This window comes from Polyodon spathula, chromosome 4, assembly GCF_017654505.1.
Source record: "Polyodon spathula isolate WHYD16114869_AA chromosome 4, ASM1765450v1, whole genome shotgun sequence".
Classification (NCBI taxonomy): Eukaryota; Metazoa; Chordata; class Actinopteri; order Acipenseriformes; family Polyodontidae; genus Polyodon; species Polyodon spathula.
Genome location: NC_054537.1, coordinates 87,252,101 through 87,277,244, shown reverse-complemented (window position 1 = coordinate 87,277,244; position 25,144 = coordinate 87,252,101). Strand labels below are relative to the sequence as shown.

General features: G+C 35.3%; 1 protein-coding gene across 1 annotated transcript; it reads right to left on the bottom strand.

The window, feature by feature from the left end:
- Positions 1–532: 532 nt before the first annotated feature.
- On the bottom strand, positions 533–24,942 carry sdhaf3 (succinate dehydrogenase complex assembly factor 3). Its single transcript, XM_041248925.1, has 2 exons — positions 24,552–24,942; positions 533–1,207 (listed from the first exon to the last, which is right to left on the bottom strand). Exons 1-2 carry the CDS (start codon positions 24,726–24,728, stop codon positions 1,007–1,009), a joined length of 378 nt encoding a protein of 125 aa, XP_041104859.1. The 5' UTR covers positions 24,729–24,942; the 3' UTR covers positions 533–1,006.
- Between the last annotated feature and the right edge of the window lie 202 nt (positions 24,943–25,144).

Below are 25,144 nucleotides of genomic sequence, written 5' to 3'. Positions count from 1 at the left end.
AGAAATTCAAAAGAAATATAAACAATTGCTACTCATGCTGGATTTGGACCAGCATGATACTTGTTTGTTCAGTGTTTGTTTTCTGTTTTTAAATTAAATAAAAACACACACCAGCGCTTCAACCCACAGTATCAGTGTCTGTCTCTTCTTGGTCTGATGTCATCACCAAGCCTATCCGTGACTGGCTTAATGTTTTTTTGTTTGTATTTCCTATCATAAGATTTTGTAACCACACATTCTTTAACTGTAAGCACTTGTGTCAATTATATGATGAGTTTTAGAATAAGTGTCTGCCAAAATCCATAGCATGTCTCCTTCAATACAAAACATTTTTCACAATAATACAATATAAATAAAGTTTACTTATCCATCAAACAGCTTTTTTCTTTTAGAACTAAGATTTTTCATACATTCCGTTTACCAATATCTTGGTTCTGAAATCTACGCTATCGTGTAGTTTAACAGCTATGTTTCTGGGCTACTGTGGAAACAAAATATAAGAATTAGGTTAGCCATTTAAATGTTAAAAGAAAATGTTCAAAAGACTTTATTGCCCTCTGGGTTTGCACCAAATTCCTCATATCAGACAACTAAATGCTACAGACTGACCATAGTATATTATTTTAGAACAATCAAAAACATTAAAATCAGAGAACACATACATACACTTGCACATTTATATTAGTTTACTGTTTTATATTTAAATGTATTCACGACAACAGATATTTATTTTGGTGAAAATAAGCATATTTCTTGCTTTTGTCAAAGCAATACAAAGTATTAAAAGATACAATCCTAAATAATATATTGTTTTTTTTAAACTTTTTTTTAAATGTATTTTTTAGAATTGACCAACAAAATGTTATGGCTATTTTCTGGTTCAAAGGGTAACTTTAATATTTTTATACATCATAAAGCTTACAATCACATTATGATTCACACATTTTTGTTATTAAGTAACACATTTTCTTTAAAACAGATTCATAAATCCTTGGCATATTGCTAGTTACTTGTGAAGTGAATCATCTTGAATGTTAAACTGACGATTTGGTTTTGTTGCTTCTTGCATTAGTTCATACAACTGTCCGACCTGGTCTTCATTAAAGTGGTTTAATTTTTCTTCTGGAAGGTCATCTCCAAAATGAATTTGCTTTAATTTGTTTCTTGCAGCTTCCATCACCTGAATCTGCAATGTATCCTTATACCCCTGATAACAGCAAGATAAAATAAACAAGGGTTATTACATTGTGTGCTTAGGACTTCAGAACTGTTCTATATATATATATATATATATATATATATATATATATATATATATATATATATATATATATATATATATATATATATATATATATATATATATATATTAGTGTTGGGACAAATATCAGAATATTCAAACAAATATTTTTTTTTGACAGTATACAAAGATACAAAAATCTGATGTTTGTGTTCGCTAGAAATAACAAAAATACCTTGCACTTATTTACCACCTCAGCAGAAGTTGCGCAACAGTTTAAAAAATGGCAAATGAAAGAGAGCTGGGTGTGATATGTGAGATTTAATATATAAAAAATTAAATTAAATAAAATTAAACAAAAAAACAGCAGCTCGAGCCTCTATTTAAAAGTTTTGGAGCTTAAACAGTGCCCAACTTGCTGGAAATGTTGTGTAGTGATTTTTATATAGATTGTAGATATTATATATTTCTTGTTGTGACTTTGTTACATGGAATGCAATAAACGATAACCACAGCGGTGAGTCCCCCCCCCCCCCCCCCCCCCCCCCTTTTTGTTTTACAGAGCCATTTCCATGTTTGTTTTATTTGAAGTGTTTAAAGTTAAACTTCAGTTTTTGTTTGCTTGTTCAGCTACAAAAAGGCACAAGTAAACCTCATGTTATTACTTTATGAAAACATGTCGATGGCCCCTGTTTACTGTGAAGAAATGGCAATGGCAAGAGATGAAAAAAAAAGTAAAAAATAAAATAAAATGCAGTTTCAGTCTGGTTTTCGTGCTGCACGTAGCACCAAGACGGCCCTTGTTAGTTGTGAATGATCTGCTGATAAACTCTAACTCAGGCTTTCCATCAGTTTTAATTCTTCTAGATCTAAGTTCTGCCTTTGTTACTGTAGACCATTCCACCCTACTGAATCAGCTTGAAAGCAAAGTAAGACTGTCTGCCTTGTCCTATCCTGGTTCAAATCTTATCTTTCTGATGGGTTTCATCTTGTAGAAACTATAAAGATGAATGATTTGTCTACACAAGAAAGAATTACTTTTGTTACTGAGCATAACCCTATCTGTAATGACATTAAAAGGAATAACTTTGAACCATTGGAAGATACTGGAGTGTGATCCACAACTTCAGTCTTTTGTCACCTCTCCACAAAGATTTTGTTTAAGACTCTGCAGGAATATTAAGGATTCAGTAGGCTCTGCCATGCATAAATTATCAACCTCTAAAGACAAATGGCTAACTAAAACAGCACATGGTCATTTTCAGTGTGGAAGATGTGTCCACCGTTCCAGTACACCAAATATTGTAATCATCCACACTCATCCAGCTGTAACTATACTATTCAAGGTTTTATCAACTGTAACAACTCCTGTGGTGTATATGCTTAAATTCCCTTGTGGCATAGCTTATGTAGGACAAAAAAAAAAAATCTGTCATCTAAGCATTTGATATGCCAGCAGTATGGTTAACCAGGTTATGTTTCATCGGTGAAAATAAAGTGGTATGAAATTATCCTCTGATCTGACTTCAGTTGTTGACTGAGATTTGTGTAACTAACAAATCACAGATTATGATTTTACTCATATCTTACTTACCAGGCCAAATATTTAAGCTCAATGATGAAGATTTGCTGAGATACACCCCCTTTTGTAAAAGGGGGTGGGGTGGGGTGGGGTTGTAGTCATACTTGAAACGCGTCTCATTTTGGAGGGATTTTGAGGATCTAAAAATTATATTTTGGATGTCAGTAGCCCTGTGAATGCTTATGTACAGGTAGCAGGGAGGTCTTCTGTAGAATTCATGCCAAATAAGTACATACGAAGTCGAGTGTCTGAGAAGTCAGTATATTCAACGCACACAGACACTCTGAAGGGCCTTATTGCATTTATAATCCAGGTAAAACAGTGGATTTGAAGAAAAAAAAAAAACAAAACATAAATCATGTTTAGGGCAAAAAATTGTCTGTTTTTTTTAAATTAAATATCCTTACGCCAATAAAGTAGTCTCATTTATAACTTTGAACTACACACTAAGTTAACCTGAGTAAATTAATTTTATTGGAAAGTGCATCTGTATTTGATTGTGTGGACACAGCCATTGAAAAGGTACACCAGGGGACACAGCTGGGATGGCACCGAGTTATTCTTTTTCTCTGACACTGACATTGCAGAACAGAGGGGATGAATAAAAATAAACACAACAACGTCTCGGATTTCAATAATTTTTCAAGGTCTGTGTTCGAGAGGCGTGGATAATGTGCAGAAGTGCCTTTTTGAATTTTTCTGTAGCGTTTACAAACCGCTAAAAATACATTAGTTGAAGTGACAGTCGGGGTGAGTGAGTATAAAGACAGGTTTTTTTTTTTGGTGATGGTTTTTTTTGTTGTTGTTGCTCTCTTCCAGTTGATTCAATTGTTCTTCATCCAAATCGGCATGTCTACTTACTACTTTGGGATTTTTTACAGTTAATTGGTCACTCAGTTCTGTTGGTCAATTCTGTGAGGCAGCACAGTAATTTAGAATATGTGACAAGGCTCCAACTGTCCGCATCCATCCAATATATGGACAGCTGAAACCTTGCTCAACCAATCACATTGCTTGTTTCACGTTCCAGTGACATTTCACTAGCTAAACAGGAGAAGAACGCAAGGTAGTGATAATCTATTCTAAAAAGAAAACCGATAGATAAATGAATGCACCTCAAGATTGTATTTTGTCTATTATTCGGACTGATAAAACAAGGAAACTGCTACTTGGATCATAGTAATGTTATAGCTATTTGAGCCTGTTTTTTTTTGTTTTGTAGTCAGAATTTTGATAAAGTAATAATGATCTACCTAGTACGTGTTCATTTTTAATGTGGATGAAACCAGGGTTAATATTATAACAAAACTGGAACCAACATTCTCTATGACAGATTAAATTAGCATTTTATAGACATTGCATAAACTTAATATCCTGTTAGGTCATTATCTTTTAAAAAAAACCTGTTACTTACATTTTGCTTTTGGTCTATAAAATTAACTTTATACCTTGAAATTGTATCCACATTGTTCTGGTACTGCAAGTATTTGTACTCCACTGTGCAATAGGATTTGAATTGTGGGCCTCACACATCTCTACATGGGGCAGTACAAAAATTTACAAAACGGGAAGCTCTATTAGCAATGGTTTCCCGCTTTATGAAAGATAATATACGTGTTTAAAAAAAAACTAATACCGGTAATTTCGTACGTGTTCACTCAGGGTCGGTCATATAAACTGTAGTGTAAGGTATCAGGAAAATGCTACTGGAGAAAAAAACTAGTAGCAGAGTTTTGGGTAGCAAAATGCTACCAAATACACATTACCTTCAAGCCTTGGACAATGCAATAACTAGACACTACAAAATGATGAATCATGGCTTTGCCTCAAGACTAAAATGTACAGGACTTGAAAAGGTCTCAGTCTCCGAGACAGATGGCAATATAATTAACCAGCTGATGAGGAGAGTCATTTTAGATATATACTATGGAACCACATGGCCTTAATGAAACACAAGATTTTACTCCATACCTCTGAAAAAACTGATGATTAATCGTTACATGCCAGCTTGAATCTTTCATCTTTTTTCTGGTTAGGTGGAAAGGGTGGGTAATTGTTTACAAAACTGTCTGAAATATTTGTATATTACATGTAATATGATATGTAACAGTATATATTTTATGTATTAATACATTAAATGTGACTTGCTGTAATGATTGAACAACTAAATGCGTATACATTGTTTCTACAGTCTATTCAAGTGTTTTTTTTTTTTTTTTTTTTTTTTTTTTTTTTTTTTTAATTGGCTAGAAATGGTTGTATAGTCGCACCAGATATTTAAGAAAAATGTTATGCAATGTTTAATAATGTGATCTGTAACTTAATATAATAGTGTCTGTGTATACTGTTTAATTCATTGATATCTGTTGGTGGCGGCTTGTGACTTTGATAGATGAGGCGCAAATCTAAATAGATCAGATTCAACTACAGATTTTTATTTTTTTTATTTATTTATTTTTTTAAAATTTAATAAAAAAAAAAATCACAAATTCCAACTGCTCCAAATCCAGCAGATGCCTCACCAAGCTGTGGTTACCACGCCTTCAGAAACAAGCAGCTAGCTAGATGGTAACAAGCAGCTTTGTGAGGCTCTCAAGGTTTGTGCCTCACACAGCAGTGTGGCAGCACTACATTGTTCCAGCGTTCTGGCGTTGCGCTTTCGCTACTAGTGAAAGTGAGTTGTGACTTAAATAACGTCACTAACGCTTATATTAATGTACTTAATACAAGCTTAACTGTGCTTAAACATGTTTCTCAATCAAATAAAAAAGAATATGCAAAATGCTTTTTTTTAGCTTTTGGGCATTATTGGTGTCTCGGCTCACAAGCCGCCTCTGTCTATTGGTCTAAAGCTGTTCTCCAATTAGCAATTGCTGTTTAGCATCACCTGATGAAGGCACACTGTGTCGAAACGTGTTGTAGTTTTTCTTTGTTCTGTTTGGATTCAAATGTTTTAAAGCACATAAAATGTAAAATTTTGCTGCAAAACATCAGTGGTCATGTCTTAAAGAATACAGAAGGGTTTTACTTTGTGTGCGACCCATCCCAACTCCACAAATATCAACAATTAAGTTAGGTATGCATGGATGATTAGTTTGCCATTGCTAAGAACCGTTTTATGACTGGAGATATTCAAAGTGCAGTACATTGGTCAGCATCTTTTTTTTTATAAGAAGCTTTTATGTGCATGAATGGATTCATGATTATATATAATCTTGAAAAATATGCTAAATATTTTAATGAGCAAGACATCTCACAAGTAGAACGGTCTCCTGAAATGTTCTCCTTTCTCTTTAAAGCAGCAGAACTGGGGATGGGAGTTTGTTGCCGGAGAACTTCACTTTCTCACCACACATCTTAGTATCCCAGAATAGAAAATCACCTCCTCTTTAAAAACAATGTTAGTAAATGAATAAACTTGAGACAGATTGCTCATTAAAATCCTTAGCAAAATTTTAAAGAGGAGACTATTATCTATTCAGAGATGCCAGGGTATTTAGTCAGGCAGAGTGAGAAAAAATGGGCAATACAATCCCTACCCACAGTTTTGCTGTTGTTGTTTCCAAACTTTTGAAGACAACTGTGTATACAGTTCACATAATATACTATAATATATAGTACAGTGTGAATGCTATTTTACAAGTTCTATAAAAACAAAATATAAAGAAAATCAGCATTATGAGTTACAAATCTCCCCATTTGCACATTAACTTTACCCAGAGAATCTAAAATAATACGATTATTCTCTCAATGTCATTTCTAACAATTACAAATCACATGTATCACTTTACAAGTGCACGTAGACAACTGACAGCGATCTATAGGACAGCTAAGACACCTAGAGAAGGCTTTTGTATCAATTTGACAGTATTTCACGTTTCTAAGAACAAACCTTGATTTTACGAGTCAAATGCAGCAGTGCTGTTCATGATTTCACTTCTAACAGTTTTCATCCACTTTGTTCTGCAAAAAATCTCAGCATACTGTACAGTATGTTGGATCTCTCAAATACAATTATGGTTTCACATATATGAATGTCACTACAAATAAGGAGAGACAGCAATCAACCACCAATACATACAGTGCAGTGGGGCTTCCAGTAGGTTGGGTATGAGGACAGTGCTTTTTTAAACTTTTCTGCACTGAAAGCAATAGATAAAAGGGCTTTTTTTTTTTAAAAAAATATATAAAATAGCTATAAGAACAAAAAGTTTACAAACGAGGAGGCGGCCATTAGGCCCATTTTGCTCGTTTCGTCTTTAGTAGCTTATTGATCCCAGAATCTCATCAAGCAGGTTCTTGAAGGACCCCAGGGTGTCAGCTTCAACCACATTACTGGGGAGTTGATTCCAGACTCCCACAATTTGTGTAAAAAAGTGCTTCCTATTTTCTGTTCTGAATGCCCCTAGCTAATCTTCATTTGCGACCCCTGGTCCTTGTTTCTTTTTTCCGGCCGAAAAAGTCCCCTGGGTTGACACTGTCAATACCTTTTAGAATTTTGAAAGCTTGAATCGGATCGCCGTGTAGTCGTCTTTGTTCAAGACTGAACAGATTCAACTATTGTCTGCACATGACATGCCTTTTAAACCTGGAATAATTCTGGTCCTCTTCTTTGCACTCTTTCTAGAGCAGCAATATCCTTTTTGTAACAGGGTGACCAGAACTGAACACAATATTCTAGATGAGGTCTTACTAATTTAATGTAATTATAAAGTTAACATTACTTCCCTTGATTTAAATTCAACACTTCACTATAAATCCAAGCATTTTGTTGGCCTTTTTTATAGCTTCCCCAAAATTATGTAACAAAATTATGTAAACTTTCAAACACCAGGGAGTAAAAAACAGTTTTAGGAGGCTTTTAATGGGAACAGTGAGGCTCTTGGAAATTTGCTACCAGCATGTCAATTCTTGGCTCAGTCTTTGATAAGGCCACTCTAAGATCGTGCTCTGACCTCAGTCAGTTCCTATACTATTTCTTCAAGTATGACAATGTTGAGAATCGAGATTCACATAGATGGGTGGTTCCAAACTGAAAAAGATTATTTATAGCTTTTTTTCCTGCTGCAGATGGGAAATCCAAAACTCGGTGATTGTCTTTGCTTCAAAAAGTATTTTGCTGCTGCCATTAGCTACATTAATACTAATTCTTCCATCTCAGCCGAATTAAACCCAAGTTTGAGGATGTAGTGGCCAGCAAGGGGAACATTACCCACTGAAACATGCCAATGTTTTCAGGGAATTAATTGAAAATTCTCCTGCAGCCTTTTCATGTGCTCCAGTATGTCAAGTTCTACATTTTCTGTAAGGGAACTCTCATTCCCTTCAAGAAAGATGGAAAATATGGGGAACATGCCATATTCTCTTAGTACCAGTCTAGAATGCCAAAACTTTAGGCGTGCCCTAGACCCTTGAATGGAGTCTTGGAGAACCAGCACATTATTTATAGTCTCGGATTTACTATAAACAGCTTTCTGAATATCACAAGACATATTCTAAATCCTTTTTGCTACCGTATTATTAGACCGGGGGATCAAATCCACTTTCTTGGCTGCTGCTTCATCTAAAAGACTTTTACAGATGTCTACCACAAAGCTTGATAGGATCATCTCTTATAGTGTGGAGTTTCTTCTCCTTTGCTATGGAAAGATGCTTTTAAGACAGTCTGATTTCCTTGGAATGCTTGAAATATCAGATTATTAAGTAATACAGCACAATAAATGTATACCAATACAGCTCATGCTATTGTGTCTTGGCATTTAAAAAGAAAATACAGAAGATAAGTATTTTAGTGTTAATGTTCTACTAAAGTTATACAGAAATATTACATTTGATCAGAAAGGTAAACAACCTTTATCAAAAAAAACATACATCTTTTAACAAACTTATCATAGATCAGTGAATTATTGAATGCAAAAAAGGCAAAACATAAATCTGATCAAAGCACATGTGGCATGGCAGCGAATTACAGTAATATTAAATATGTTTAATGTGAAATAATGGTTTAAAAGTTAATTTAAAAAAGTTAAAAAAATAAAAAAAAAAAAAAAAAAAACCTCAACAGGAATAGAATATGACTCCTTTTAAGAGGATTCTTTATTTCACTTTGCTGTTTTAACTATGGTATACTTTTATAAATGAAACTCCATTATCTGGAAGTGAAGGTGTTGCACTGTGTATTTGGGGGATTTCTCCCATTTAAAAATGAACAGCAGTCTCCTCTGCAGTCCTTTTAAAACACAGACCTACGGTATGCATCAAACAAACAGCAGGCTGAGGGATGACTGCATTGGCAGCAGGCTGTCAATAATAATAGTAAGTATTATTAAAATAGTTAAGTTCAACTATTCTATTGTGTTGTAGGGATTAAATTAAACTGACCCTTTTTTTTCTTTTTTTAAAGTTGCAATAAAATTAGATGACTTAACACAAGCACTGGGTGCATTTAGCGAGTATTCAAATATTGCTTACAAGATAATTTTTATTGAAAAATATATAAAAGTTACATTCGGGGGTGGTATTTACTTGCTGCACAGGGTTAGCTATTTGACCGAAAAGCACAGTGTACTGGTATCTATCTATTTGTTGTGTACTGAAATGCAAAAGATCATATTATTGTTAAATATGATATTCTTACAATCAAATCTGAACTCACTTTTCCACTGTCAAAACACTGCCTGCCGAAGTTGGCCGGCTGATTTTTTAATAACTCAAGGTTTTTCCGACACGTTGTGAATGCTTCGTTTCTAGATGTCGCTTCAGCTTGTTGGGCTTAAGGCTTTCATTTGATAAAACCTTGCCACAAAACCCACATTGTGGCCGCTCCCCTGCATTCTGAACAGATTTTCAAATCCAAAAAACTATCTGTATAATTTCATTTATGTATCTCTTAGACATGTTACCTCCTCTTTGAATGTTCTCTTGCTGTTATAATATTGGAAAAACTTTTTGGGAAGTAATTGTTTTGCACCTCTAGCACTACATTTTTTAAAAATAGCCATCCTTTTTCTGTGGATGTGTTCTTTATTTTGCTCCAGTCTACTTCTCTTAGTCTCTGCTTAATTCCCTCATAGTTTGCCTTTTTAAAATTGGAAACCTTAGCTTTAGTCGTTACTTTTTGGGTTTTAAAAAGCACTTTCCTATTCAGTGTATACCCACTAATATTATATTCGTCTCCATCACGCTCGGATAGCCCAGCTTCTGTAACACCTATCACACTGTAGTTATTTGTTAGTGCAGTAGCTTCAAGTTGTAATTGCTAATGTTGCCAAGCCTTGGTCTCCTGTATGTCATACCCAAACATATTCTCAATTAAAATTAAATCAATAACAGAGTTGTGCTTTAGTAAAACAAGACATTCAAACCGCATGAACAAAAACACAGAGATTAAGGTACCAACAAATATAAGTTGGCTGTTCTGAATATCTGCTCTTTTAAGTTTGAAGTAATGCAATAGAAAACACTAAACAGTAGTTATTTGACATCCTTTGTTTAAGATGCAACACAGAAAATAGATGGCATTCCCATGAGCTAACATAAGTGACAGCACACTAGCTAATCACTCTCACTAAAATGATTAACTGAGCATAATTCAACATACTTTGCCTTTTCTGCTTGGTATTCACACAGTGCTGACAAGTAAGCCCTCAATATATGTAGTAAAGCACTTGCAATAATTTGTCTAAAACCTATTTGCATACTTCATAATGCTTAAATGCAATTTAAAGGATGCTCACGCTAAATTTGAACACAGGTGCATCTCATTAGACATCTAATTTACAATGTTACCACAGGAGGATTGACAATACTGAAAGGTGCATTTACAACCCTTAATTTAATATTAATATTGCTTTGTATATTAGTACTGTAATTATGCAAGCATAAAACAACCTGAGCTGACCAGCCTTCTTGGCTAAAAGTGCCAGACTGATCGACAGTGGGCTGTAAATTGGAAGCACAAATGGAATTGTCAACATTTCAGACTGTAAACTAAAACGGCTGACTAAATAGTGGCAAAACAATCGTAAAGGTGACTAGTATTTTTGTGCTAAACATGTTTGTTTTGTTTCATTACGACTGTACCTTCTAACAAAAACAAAACATTTGTCCTCATATTTGAGTTCAAGTTCATTACATTTTAACATTTCAAGTTCAATGAGCCGCCTTATATGTATTGTAAAATCCTTCAGCTTGACAGCTCTGCTGTAAATCAAGGAGATATCTCTATTGACAAAAAATGTCTGAAATGCACAATAATGATTTAGATTGGATGTCAGTCAATGAAGTCTACGTGGGGTGAACCCAACTACGATCAGCCAATCAGGCTGCGATTTCTATGTCCCTAAAGTTCAGCAGGACTCACTCAGATGTGTCCTAATTCTTTGGCTTGCTTGCTGGCTTGGCACTGTGAATTTGTATCCACAATTATGTTTTATTAATTAGTGTTTTGTGTGAGAAATCGACCCCTATAGAAACCATGTAACCTTCCAAAAAAACTTGACAATAAAAATAAAAGAGATAAACAGAAGAGAAATGTATGCATTCACTGAATGTATTAAAACCCTGAATTAAAATATAGGTTGTCTCAAAGGTTACAAGCAGACAACTCCACTCGTGTCATTGATGATGGAATTTCATTAACCTACACGTAACACTTTCATGATCCCCATTTTCACAAGCAGCACATTTTTAGCTACTATATAAAAGAGAAATTTCTGACGTCAAGTCGGGGACTGCTATATGCCAGAATACAATTTTGTTGGGAAATTGGTGTCTTTTTGATAACAGCCTGTTCTCCATTTGGAGATAAGAGTTACATTATAAAGGTTGTTTGCAATCCCACCAATTTACTGAATCTCAATCTGAAGCAGAAGCCCTCTGTATGCCACACACCAAGACAGTTATTACCCTTAAGATGTAGCTAATTTACCACAACAACCCTCTCACATAGATTAAAAAATAATTAGTAGCATTTAAAGGACACATAAGGACCTTTTTATTTTATTGTTACATGTTCCTGTGTGTTGCTACAACTGTTTACATAAGGTGTGTGTTGTTTTAATATTTTTTTTTTTTACATTTTGACCTTTAAAACTTTTAAATTTCATTCCCTGCCTCAAGATGGCTTCCCATGTACCCAAATGGACCTCTCAGAACTACATTTACCATAATCCTCCTGTTCACATATGCAACTGAGATGGATTTACCAATGAGCCCAGATAACAAGATTTAAGTTTTTGCAGATATTATTCTTTTAAAGACCGCTAATGGAAGCAGGACGATCTTGGGATACAAACTGAACATTTGTGAAACTGCAACAAATAATGTAATGACTAATGTGTTTTAAAGAATATAAAAACCAGCAGAAAATATTAGCAGATCTGTGCAAGGCCTGTTGTGGTGTTCGCAGAGCCACTCTGAGCTGAGACAGGAGGAGAATTCAAATCTTACTGGGAACGACTGACTTAACAGATATGGATTGGATGCTGTAGAATAAAATACATTGGAAATAGTAATGTTGTAGGATCCTGTATTTTTTATCCTTTTGAATAAGGATGTGTAAGGTCTGAAAAAGAGAGCTCCTGGTATGAAAAAGGCAGGAGTTTACACTGAAATAAACATTTTCTATATGTCGCAGAAATTAATTAGAACCTGGCAAGAAATGGGAAAGAAGAACGCAGGACAATTTTACTGAAGCTATAAGCTAAAGATTGCTAATGAGAATTAGAAAATGCTTACGGCAACGCGTGGAACGGTGGTGGGCAATTCACTAACACACACAGGAGACAGAAAGTTTAACTGAAAACACAGCACTGGTACCCAGTTTTATTATTTTTATATATTTTCTTTTAGCTCGCAGAGGGCACTGTTGTCCATGGCCTGAACACCGGCAATGATAAACAGGCCCAAAGAAATACTAATACAGGTAAACAGTTCAATGCTGGTGCACCAATAGGTGCTCTGAAATAATAAATAACAAAAGGTGAAAGAAAAGGGAAAATAAAACACAGTAATAGAACTACAAAATAAAATAAAAAGGTGCTGCTTACACAGCGCCCCCACTGCTGCTAAATCGGTCAGCTCGGGTCTCCTCTGTTACACAGTGTCTCATATTAATAAACACTAAAATTGGCAAAATGACCAGGTTGTCTTAAGACTTGCTTCAACAGGATTTTGTATGAACAGAGATAAAGGTCAGACTTCGTTTTACAGAGAGTGAACTATCGCATTATAATATGTTAACAGTGGCTTGAATTTAGATGAAAATAACTGTTCCTTCCATTGAAAGCTGAATGACTTCATAACAGATCAATGGAGTCAAATAAAATTATTGACGTATCTGAATTGGAAATACATGTTATAAAGTCATTTAAAGTTAAACTGTTGAAAGAACATACTACAAGTTTATTAAAACAGATGCTTGACATTGACAATGTTGTAGACAAATTGCTAAAACACACATGAGATCATGTTAATTTAATCAAAGAATTAGCTCAGTTTGTTTCCAACTAAACAAAGTCTTTTAGACATTATAATATCAATTAAACCAAAGAATACAAATGTTTAGCTTATATAAAGGTTTTACTGCAAATATAGCAACTGTTAAGTTTGAATATAAGACAATAAATGTGCAAACTGTATTTAATCATTTCAGTACACAGTAGACTTACTTAAAATACTTATATTAATAGCCTCGCCTCTACCTGCTTGCAGCAGAGCGGTGCTAGACCTGGAAAGCTGTTTTTGGCAGTCAAAGCAAGATAAACTTGCTGTCAGCAGTTTTTAATCCAAGGCCTCTCTATAATGAGCAAAATTCACTGTCTTCATTATAGCATAGAAATTAATGAAAACTTGGCAGCCGAAGCGAGCATTTCATTTAAATTAGAAAAGTTGTCTACGGTATCAGTTCTTATCAGGCAGGTAGCAACTTAAATTGGGATGTTTGAGAGACAAAAATGACTTCATGTGGTGAATTTGGAGAAGCGCTTACAGTGGAGTTTCATATTAAAACACTAGTCTTGCCAAGTAAATGGTGTCTGGAACCTGTTAAATAAGGCTATTATTTAACATATTCATTATAGCTTAAATTTAAATAGAAATAACTGAACTGACTACTGTATGCTTACTGGTTTTTATTCAAAGACCTTTAGTCTTTGTCCAATACTTTGTTAACATATGATTTTACAAGCTGACATGGTCCATGATCTGAGAGTCTCTGAAAAACTGAATGCTGTTTGGGTCAAAGTCAGAAGTCTCTGCCTTTTGAAGACATTTCTTATTTTTCTATATCCTACATTACACTTCCATATACTAGAAGGTAAACATATATTTGATTTGTATCTCGTTTATATTGGATGCATTGCTATAAAGGTAAATAAATGTTTTAGTCTTAAGAGAGCGATATATTGCATGCTATAGGATTTAGCAAAGGGGCGCTTTAGCTTTTTGCATTTTATAGCCTGAGGTCTAAGCATATGATAACCATATCTGTATTACTGTATTGAAGTACTAATGCTGTTAAACCTGTAAAAAGCACTGGATCTCCCAGACTGCTTATTACTTGGGAGTTACGGTGGTCTGCGCAACCAACCAATCCACTTTAACACATTTAATAAACCAAAAGGGCACTACTACTGCTCCGATTCGTCAAAACCTCAAATTATATGAGTTTGTGTGATTTTACTGATTATTAAAGAAGTTGTCTGGACACATAGCATGTCCAGTGCATGAACAAAACCACTTACAGGAGTTTAAAACATCTCTGTCCTCCCTAAACATCTCCTGAGTTTAAGTGTGCTCATTGCACATATATAAATAAAAAGAGTACTGACAGAGCCCTTTAAGGTCATTTAGAAATATGACAAGCAATTACTGTGCCCTACATGATGTGAACTCCAAGAGCAATCTTGAGGATCTTTAAAAGACTTCAAAATACAAGAAAGCATGAACAATGCACGTTACATAAAGGATATGACATAAGCCATCTATACTTTCTAAAATTAACATGATTTCAGATTATTCAAGATAAGTCAGCTGAGAAATTCAGTGTCTCTTCCATTATTTGTACTGAAGTTGTGAGTTAAGCATTTCTTAAGACTTGCAAAGGGATTACAGAAGATAAGGAACTGTATTTCTAGCTCCGTAAAATGAGGATTCTTCAATTTGGTTATTGAATTTTGAAGTGTGGAACAATGTTAATCGTACTAAACTGTCACTGACCTAACCCCTCCGGGTGTTCCAAGATTGAAATGCGCATGTATGAATGAATGTATGACATCAGAATTTTATAAAAAGTTGCATTCTGGGTGCTAAAAGTCATTGTTTGACTATATTGGATACCTTGTTGCAAGACTTGTGCCAGCTCAATCAAAAATGTGTGAAAGCCAGAATACTGCACTTGATGAAAAAAAGAAAAATGTAAAAGATTCAGTATGATGTATTTGGCAGGTGACCAATTTGTCTTTCATATCACATATGAGGATGGTAAGCATTATAAATATATTTCAATTATATTACTACTTGAATGTAAATATAATTGGCAGCAACAGTTCTTTGAGTCCTTATAATTATAATAATCCTGTCGCAAGAAACTCGTTTCTTTCCGTTTCCAAATTTAAACAGTTGGCTGATGGTTTCAACAAGCCAGTTTCTCAGTGACCTTTCTTGGACATAAACATGCAGTATTTTGATAATATTATGTTTGCACCCCAATAAAATCTTTCTTTAATGATATAATGCTTACGTTATAATTTCTACTGTTTTACTATGCATACTTTAAAAACATAAAATAATAATAAAACACTATTATTTTGGAATTGCTTTAAAACAATGCTGTCAAGACAATTCTTTTTAAATGGAAATAATATCACATTTGCTATAGTGTAATTATTTTTTCTATAAAAAAAGTGCTTTAAAATACAAAATGATTTTCATCACACTGAACATCAAATAGTATTAAATTAATTATTGGCAATGCTTCAGGTTTCATCTTGATTTAGACTAACAAATTCAAGGTGAGGTACGAGTGGGTTTTTTTTCCAAGTGTAGGAGATACATTGTCTTTGGCCAGACAATTGCAATCAAAATCATTGTTCCAAATACTACACAATCCTTTCATTGCTGTCCTTTTGATCAACAGATGCAATTATTGGAGGATTTTTTTTCTCCAGTTGTGTTAGAAAATACTTTTTATTCATTAACACTATATCTGATAACCGTGACCCTTCTGTAGATTGACTACAAAAAAAGACTTAACTTTAACGCCACTTGTTCTATCAACGTTAACATTCTAAATTGTAATTAATGTTTCAATTTACTGAAAGCAAAGCAACATTTGTTCCCATTTTATTCCCAGAACTTTCCACCTGTTTGTCTAAATTGATAACACCGTGTAACAATTATTATTATTTTTTTTTTGTTCCTGGGTAGTAAGTGTTATTTCCTAATTGCTTATGCCTCAAAAGTATAGAAAATGGCTATTATTCCCCACAAACTTTGCTTTTGTGACCAGGACAGTGATATTTTGAAATTTACCTATTTTACAGAACATTCCAGATAAATTCAGTGCTGAGTAAACTTGGAGTAACTTCTAGAACTTTCTAGAACTTTCCAGTAATATAAATAGTAGTATAAATACAGGGGCCTTAAGCCCACCAGTTCAGTTTTGTTCCAGCTGCCTAAGTGGATACATATCTGCATTTTTCTGAGATGGCATCAACAGGCTGCAATGGTGGCATTCCTGATGGGTCTCCAAGGTCGTTTTTACCAAGTTTCCCTGCTATCTTTGCCTTTGGGACAGCAGGGACACCAAGGCGCACTACCACAGGCGGGACTGGCCACAGTGGACCGAGTTCTCTGTGGGGAGGAACAATGTCAAGTGGGAGCCACTGGTGGACCCCCAGAAGGTGCTGATGCCGTCACTGCACATCAAATTGGGCCTTATGAAACAATTTGTCAGAGCTCTAGATAAGGAGTCGGCAACCTTCAAGTACCTTCAAGACTTCTTCCCTAAGCTGTCTGAGGCAAAGATCAAAGCCGGTGTCTTCGTCGGACCACAGATAAAGAAGACCCTGGAGTGCAATGAATTCCCCAAGAAGCTCACTAGTAAGGAGAAAGTGGCTTGGAACAGCTTTGTCGCAGTGGTTCGGGGCTTCCTGGGCAATCACAAGGCCGAAAACTACGTGGAGCTGGTTGAGACTCTGGTGAAAAACTACGGCACAATGGGCTGTAGGATGTCCCTCAAAGTCCATATCCTTGATGCTCTTCTTGATAAATTCAAGGAGCGTACTCGGAGGAGCAAGGCGAGCACTTCCACCAGGATATACTGGACTTTGAACGCCGCCACCAAGGGCAGTATAACGAGAACATGATGGGAGACTACATTTGGGGGCTGACTTGTGAAAGTGATTTACAGTATAATCGTAAATCCCGAAAAACTACTCGCTTCTAAATCTTTTGTAGTCATTTTTGTATTACTTTAGTATAAATACATGTTAATTTGGATTCATACGTTGTTTTTTTTCTGACTATGTGAACGAAAAGACCGTTTTCTCATTGGAAATAGGTAAATTTCAAAATATGACTGTCCTGGTCACGAAAGCAAAGTTTGTGGGGAATAATAGCCATTTTCTATACTTTTGAGGCATAAGCAATTAGGAAATAACACTTACTACCCAGGAACAAAAATTGTGTTACATAGTGTAATTCCTATGGAGAATATTATTAACAAAAACACCAATGAAAAATCCAATCTGGATAATGCTGTTTTTATCTAGTTGAACTATCTTCCGGTTGTCCCAGGACAGGGTTTAATGAAATCAGTTAGGCACTGGTGCAGATGAATGTGCTGCACATTCTAGTCTCTATTTCCAAGGACACAGAAATTAAGAAGCTGTCTTCCCAAGTTTCAAATTTCAAATCAACAAGTAATAAATATATGTTAAAAATTATTATTTTTTTTTTAATGGACTTGGACCTAGTAGATTCTAACATTAATACCGACTTAAAATCAAAATTGTTTAGTTAAAACCCAATAGGTACTCTGATTTCAAAATCTAAATAGTGGTTAGAGCTGATTCATTAACCCTTTGCGGTCCATTTACTCAGTGCGTGTCAGGCGCATCAGGTCCAGTTTATTTTTACATGCGCCGTTTATTTTACATGTGCTGTTTAAAAGTAATTTTATTCAAAGTAAAACAGGTTTAAAAGGCACTGCATATCAACAGGACATCTCCAGCCCCGCCCCACCCCTTATTCACTGTATTCATCACATACCTCTTCATAGTCGTGCATACTGATAAATCATCTCCTGATCACTCGTTTTATCACCAAACTCCTCAATAATGCAATCTAAATCATTCTTTTATTACTATAATAGCTCAAAAGGCTTGGCAAATGTCTGTGATTTTCTTTGAGTGCTGGATGCGGAAGCAGCTATCTTGTTTGTTTATGTCTGTGTTATGTCTGTGGTACAGGGACTGTGTATTGCTCAGTTGCGGCCCTTTTCTTTTCCTGTTGGTCACAAAACATCGGACCGGAAAGGGAAAACTGTAATATCGGACCTGGTCTGACATAGGACCACAAAGGGTTAAACAATTACCTGCAGTAAAATATGCTCCTAATATTCACTCAGTTAGTTCAAACCTCAATTATATTCAGTGCCTCTAGTTACACCTTTTAGTACTTGTGTTTTACTGTATTTGAAATATATACACAAAATACTATTCCATTCCCCATACATTATTTCCCCCTAAAGACACCTGGAGTTAATTAGTGCTTTGAGTTTTCCCCGCACTGTTTTGTAGGTTTTGAGTTTAACACCAAGCGGCTTCATTTATCAAAGCCTGTCTACAACTTGACAAATGGAAAGCACAGTAATAACTAAGAATACAAATGTATTCTGCTATCATTATTTATTTTTATATATATAAAACGTAATCACACAGGCATTTATTCAGAATGAACAATGACCTGACATTTTGAAAATGATCTTATCACCATCATGAATTAGGCAGTTTTTATGGTTTTAGTCATGAAGCACTGATGTGATAAAGTAGGCACTTTTATGTTCTAATATTCATAGTGCCTCACGGAGATGTAAATGTAATATTTTATAACATATAAAATTATATATTATACAATTGAATAAAGTTTGGTTGACAAAATGTGGAATCGTTCATTAAGTGAATCACCTCAGCTCTGATATGCGATAATAACTCTGTGTTATCAAACTGGAATGCTTACAAACAGCTTATTGAAGCTATTGCTGTTAACCCTAATGAAATTGAAAATGCCCAATGGTTGAACTAGGGCACTGGAATTGCTTCAAAATACACCATTACCCAATTTGTTAGCCACTTTTAATAAAGATTCAGGATTTCATTTCTATGTAACCCTGATGCAGCTGAAGACTAGCCCTGTGCTGTCTTCAAAAGTCTTCTGTAAAACAGCACAACCCTCGCCCTTTAATAAGTACCTCTTGGGATTTTAAAACAACACTTTTATTACACAATAAAAACAGCTGGCATAAGCATGTATCGCAGCATTCCAGCTTGCCTGGCTTTGGTGTTCAGTCTTGCCTTTCGGGCAATTGATGCTGCATCAAAATCCTGATTTACTTTTCTCAGCCAGCTCAGCCATAGGTAAGGAGGTAGTCTAGGCAGAAAAAGTTGGGTTGAAGAAGGTACATTTGAAGCATGGCACTACTGTAACTGTGATGAGAGGCGGGTTTAAATTGACCTGGCTTCTCTCTATTGGTAGCTGCCACCGATTGATGGTTGGCATGAAGGTGGAAGTTAATTCCTTCCAATGCCTGCTTGCCTTTGAGTGATGATTGTATATTTGCAGGTGTTTTTTTTTTCCAGCTTCCTGTCTGAAATTTAAGAGTTGTTTACATTCACTTATATATGATCACATATACGTTTACAAACGAGAGGAGGCCATTCGGCCAATCTTGCTCGTTTGATTGTTGCTGTTTCAGACTTTATATTTCCAAAATGCACTTCCTGGATTTCAAAGAAGCCAAGCGCATTGGCAAGTTACTGATTTACCAATTAATGGGCATTTTTCTACATTATGTAAATGTACAATTGTATTACTTTTCTTTTACAATATGACATGCTAAACTGAAATTTGACTAATCAACAGTTTTCTTTGGATTTGTAACAAACTGTGGATCACTAATCAACAGTATTTCTGACCTGCACTCCCATTCTCTTCAAAGCCACTTTTAGCTAGAAGATTCGTAGAATTAATCAATTCAAAGATCAAAGGGTGATGTGACAAAATGTTTTAAGCAAGGTTATGCAACACATATTTAAATGTAATCGCATCCCATGTTACAGGAGAGTTTGAGCCAAAATGAGGATCAACAAAATATTTATTTTCAGTTAGCAATCCTGCTAGATTTACCTTATAATGGTGGGCCCCCAAAATACACATTCACACACTACTACCACTCAGAATCCATGTTAACCTGCATAAAAAGACCATTTAAATGTTCACAATCACTAGCATTCCCCTAGGTTCTCTGTTGAGCATGTCACTACAGACAACAAAGCACTCAATACTGGCAAATACGATTAGTTAAAAATGCTCTGTGACATGAGACAGTCCTGCAGTGGGTGTAATGGGAAAAGATATGAGCTTGTCTCATAAAAGTTACTAATTCAAAAAAACCTTCCCACTTGCTTTTGATCTAGCGTTTGTGCATAATTGACTAAAATAATACAACTTCCATATTCCAAGAAACAAATTTGAGGACCAATAGAAAAAAAAAAAAACAGTTGAAATACTGTTAAATGCTTTACTAAACATATTTTGAATGTATCAATATAATTTTACTGATGTAACCTAACAGTTGATAACTTCCTTTAATAACGTACGAAAATAAAAGGGGCTAGCTGGTATAAAATGTAGGCTTGCTAAAAACAGATTGATACGCACACAAGTAGTTGTAATAGTTATACAGACTGCAGCACAGATTACCATTGGCTCACGAGGCGGGAGCCAGGCTACCTGCAGAGATGTCGCCTGACTTCTGGGAGAGCCGCCCACCATTAGGACCAAGGCCTCGGCAGGATGAGGTGTGCGTCGTGGTGATGTCACCACTGCAGAGTATGAGAGGGCTGTGTCATGATGTAGCTAATTCCAAGGCTGGGTGCTTTTCCACCCTCAGAGAAAGACTGAAAACATGAGGGGGTCCACCGTTTGCTAAGGCCCAACATACAGAAGGGGTCCCTCCGCCATTTGGGTAACCAGACACACAGGGGAGAAATATAAAGAAAATATGCACATCAGAGAAATACTACTTTTAAATCTTTGCTGCCAATGTGCCCTAATTTCGATACTATGATGTCGATTACAAAACGCATGATATCTCAGCAATACAAACAGTATTTTTTTTCATTGAGTTATAGCCATGACTACGGTGAATGCCTTAATGCAATTGGATTAGGGCTGGGGTGGGTGGGACATATTACAGCCGAGTTCAATGGAGTACTCACACATTTGAAACGTCTGTATCTCCATTTCTACGTGCCCTAAAGTTCTGATCTATAACTCAAAAAAAAATTTGTTGATACAACTGACAATAATGTACTGTTGTTTTAATCGTACAAGACAAAATAGAATTAAAAGCTTAAATGCAGCTTTATGCACCCAAAAGAAATGGGCTTCAGTTTCAGTTTTATGTCTTTAACAAGAAGTAGCTTAACTGAGATTGCTGATCTCATTTACAATGGTGTTTCGGCAGCACAACAATATACATCAGTTTCAACTTTTCACAAAAAAAAACCCATTAAATCATTAAAAAGAATCTGTTTAATTCCCAGAATACTGTATTGATGTGTATACAACAGTTTCCATTTTAATAAATAAATAAAAAACACTAAATCAAGAGTTGCAAAATGTCTTTACACTATCAAAGAATCCATCTGAAGTAGAAATTGCCAATCTAGTACAATTTAACAAATTCATTCTACAAGCAGTACAAAAACAAAAAACCACACATACTTTTTTCCCTTTTTTTTTTAACATTATTCCTGCCACTGGCAGGGCGCACATGCTGTGTAACCTGGAGCTACAATATTTGCAGGGACCTGGCTGTGTAATAGAACAGAGCGAGGTTAACAAATGCCAATCACAGCTCTTAAAATGTTGATTACAGAGACAAGGTATACTATCAATATCAAACACGCACATTCCACTAATATTCCATAAGACAGCTGCATATTTCACACATCCTACTGTGAATACTGCTAACCTTATCCTGACTGTGCCGTTTATATGAATGGAATACTTATTCGGAATAGTATTGTGAATAATAATAACCGATTACTGTAACCAGGTAAAATCTTTAATTTGTCAATGTTTTGACAAGTTCATTAAATCTTATGTCCATTTTTGTCTTGCCTCTGCAAGTAAAATGCAAGACAGCGTTTCATATCTATAACTAATGGAGAATCATTTCACCTTAATACTGCACAAAGGTATTGCTTGTGCTTAGCTGTCATTCAGAACAGGAATGAAAGGGATCATTTTAAAAAATAGATATGTATTTCCAGGAAGACTGGCCAACATTTAATTAGGTATGATTTTATTAATTTACTGGAAGACTACCATGTTGGAATGGTGCCTGATAGCGTCGACTGTTTAATTTATAAAAAAAAAAAAAAAAGTACCTTAAAAAAACATGTTGCTAGAAAAGCAAGTTCCAGTAATGAAAACGATGATTCATCTCTCTCTCATACACTTCAGGTTACAATTGAGTTAATGGCGAGTCACTAAACTGCGACAGAAATCCACCAACAAAACAGTAACCATATAGTCTACTGTGTGAAACCAAACTAGTGTAGTATAGTTGTCATTCTTATCTTAGATTCAGTTCCACGCCTGTTCTTCTGTTTATCTTGCTGGCTGCTCAAAACACAGAGTAAACGTACCCACTCATTAGCTGCTTTATGTTAAAGTCAAACCAAGCTGAATAAATCAACTATTATGCAACTCTGAATAACAGAACCCAAACGATAGAATTCTGTGAATTTTGCACAAAGTTCAAAGGTTATATAATGTATCCAGAAAGAAGAATTTTGCACATACAAAAAGCACCATTAGTAGTTCTGGTTAAAGTTCGAATGTTGGCTGTACTGAGCAAAATGCAGACCCATTACATCCCTTTTAACTATTAGTTGTTTTGGAAGCTCAACAGTGACATCTGCTGGTTGTTGAGCTGCATAATTTAAAAGTCAAAACAACATTGATTATTTTTTAGAGACATTTTAATTTTCTAATTTAAGAATTAAGCACAGGCTGCAGATGGTTTCTGTGTATCAAGCATTACACATACAAAAAAGGCAAGACAGCGCCAGCTTCTCAATTATGCTTACTCTAAGTAATTGCAAAAATACTTTCAATTTTCTCTCCTCAATTTTAAAGTGAATTTTGAGTTATTTATTAAAAACACCTGAAAACAGATTATGTAATCTATTTGCCTCAGACTACATTTACAATTGCATAATACATTGAATGTATATTCTAATATACATTACATGCTGTCCTATTACAGTACATAAACCACATCCCTGTTAAATTTTATATAATAACATGAAGCATAACGGCGACTTTTAAAAGATGCCAATCAAAGTACCTCTATAATATAGAACCAAGGAAGCAACTGAAAATGTAGCTGTATATGGTGTGCCCTCTTGTGGTGCTTGAATGGAATTGCAAGGTGATGTTATAATGTTTTAATGGACACGTGGTGTTTTCTATTTTTTGCTTTAATTTATTTTTATTTTTTTTAAATCTACAGTCCGCTCCCTTTGTTCTAATAACGAGCTTTTTAAATGTAAGAAACCGACTTCACTGACACAAAAGGCTACTCCAGTGCGATTTCTGGATCTGTTTGTTTAGTTATGTATTCACATTTTTGTAACATTAACCTTTATTTATTTATTTATTTCAGAAAACAAAAATATCATAACATGTACAAACTCAGCATCTGAGCAGTGCTCGGAGAGACCGCATCATAAATGGTTATTTAAATGTTTGAATAATAGTACCAGCCTTGATGACTGATAGCCTTATGAAGGGAAGAAGAATACCGCATTCACCGAGCACATCAGACAGGCTCAAAGTAAGGGAGAAAGCTTGTAACCACAAAGCTGCCAACAAGGTCGGTTTCTGATTGCTTAGATGGCTAAAAATACAGACGAATGTACAAAGCCGCACCACGTGTATTGTGAATGTTTAGGACACTGCATCAATAAGGTAAGACTAAAATTAAGAGAACAAGTATCCTAGATCAAGTCTGGTGTGCATTAGATGGCGCAATCTATCTTCCAATGAAAATTTAAATATACCCGGGCTAATTTCAACTGCGTGTGTTACTCATGTTCACGGCAGCTAACTAGATATGGGGACAGTAACAAAGAACCGTGAAATATGATTAAGCCATTCACTTTTTAAGATACCTTCATTTGGTAAAACTCTAAATTCTGTATTGTTTTATACAATATTTGAGTTACAAATACGATGTAAAGTAGTATAGAACGCGTATACGCCAAGGTCATACCGTGATGTGAGCTGGCTAAATCTGAATTACAATTTCACAAACCAATATTCTACTTCACGCTGTTTTACATGAACGCGTTTTAATGTGTATTTTATTACTATTTTAAGTATGATTCTAAACAAAGCAAATTAGTTGTGTTACGTTTTACGTTTGCTTACCTCCCATTCAACCATAAATTTATTGGCTTCCTCGGGAGCTGCAGTCTTGTTTCTCTTGAATTCATCTTTTACATACTGATCTCCCAGTGCTTTCAAGTCTAAAGGCAAAAATTTGTGCAGCATTAGGATTCTCTTGTATAAAGACCTCACTTTAAATACGTGCGCTGGATTTGACATTGTCTTCTGCTGGTACACAAAACGCCTTTTTTCACAACTGTATTCATGTAGCGTGTGAGGTTTTGTAACATGCTACATGTAGTGTTCACATTGGGTGCGTTCACGACACATGGACTTTCCTAAGTCTGCGCAAAACCTGTGCAGGGTCGCCGTCTGCGTAACCTCTTTCGGAAAAGACATCACCAGGTCACGCATCCACGCAGCTTCTCAGGGACTGCGCTGGAGCAGCTGCAAAACAATAGAGCAGCGATAGCTGATGAAGAGGAGTGTAGTCAACCAGATACGATCCTCACTCCAAGTCCTACTGCCACCTAGGCAGGGGGTGTGAATCGACTTCGAATAATGTCATTTTTTCCTATGAATTACATACTAGATACGGCAAAGTAATATACATACATGTTTAAATCTGAAACAGT

What these genes read in the sequence shown, in the direction of transcription:
- sdhaf3 (XM_041248925.1), bottom strand. Translation starts at nt 24,728, where the DNA reads ATGTCAAATCCAGCGCACGTATTTAAAGTGAGGTCTTTATACAAGAGA. An exon ending in AATTTATGGTTGAATGGGAG is followed by an intron (nt 1,208 to 24,551) that starts GTAAGCAAACGT and finishes TGCTGTTATCAG; the next exon opens with GGGTATAAGGATACATTGCA.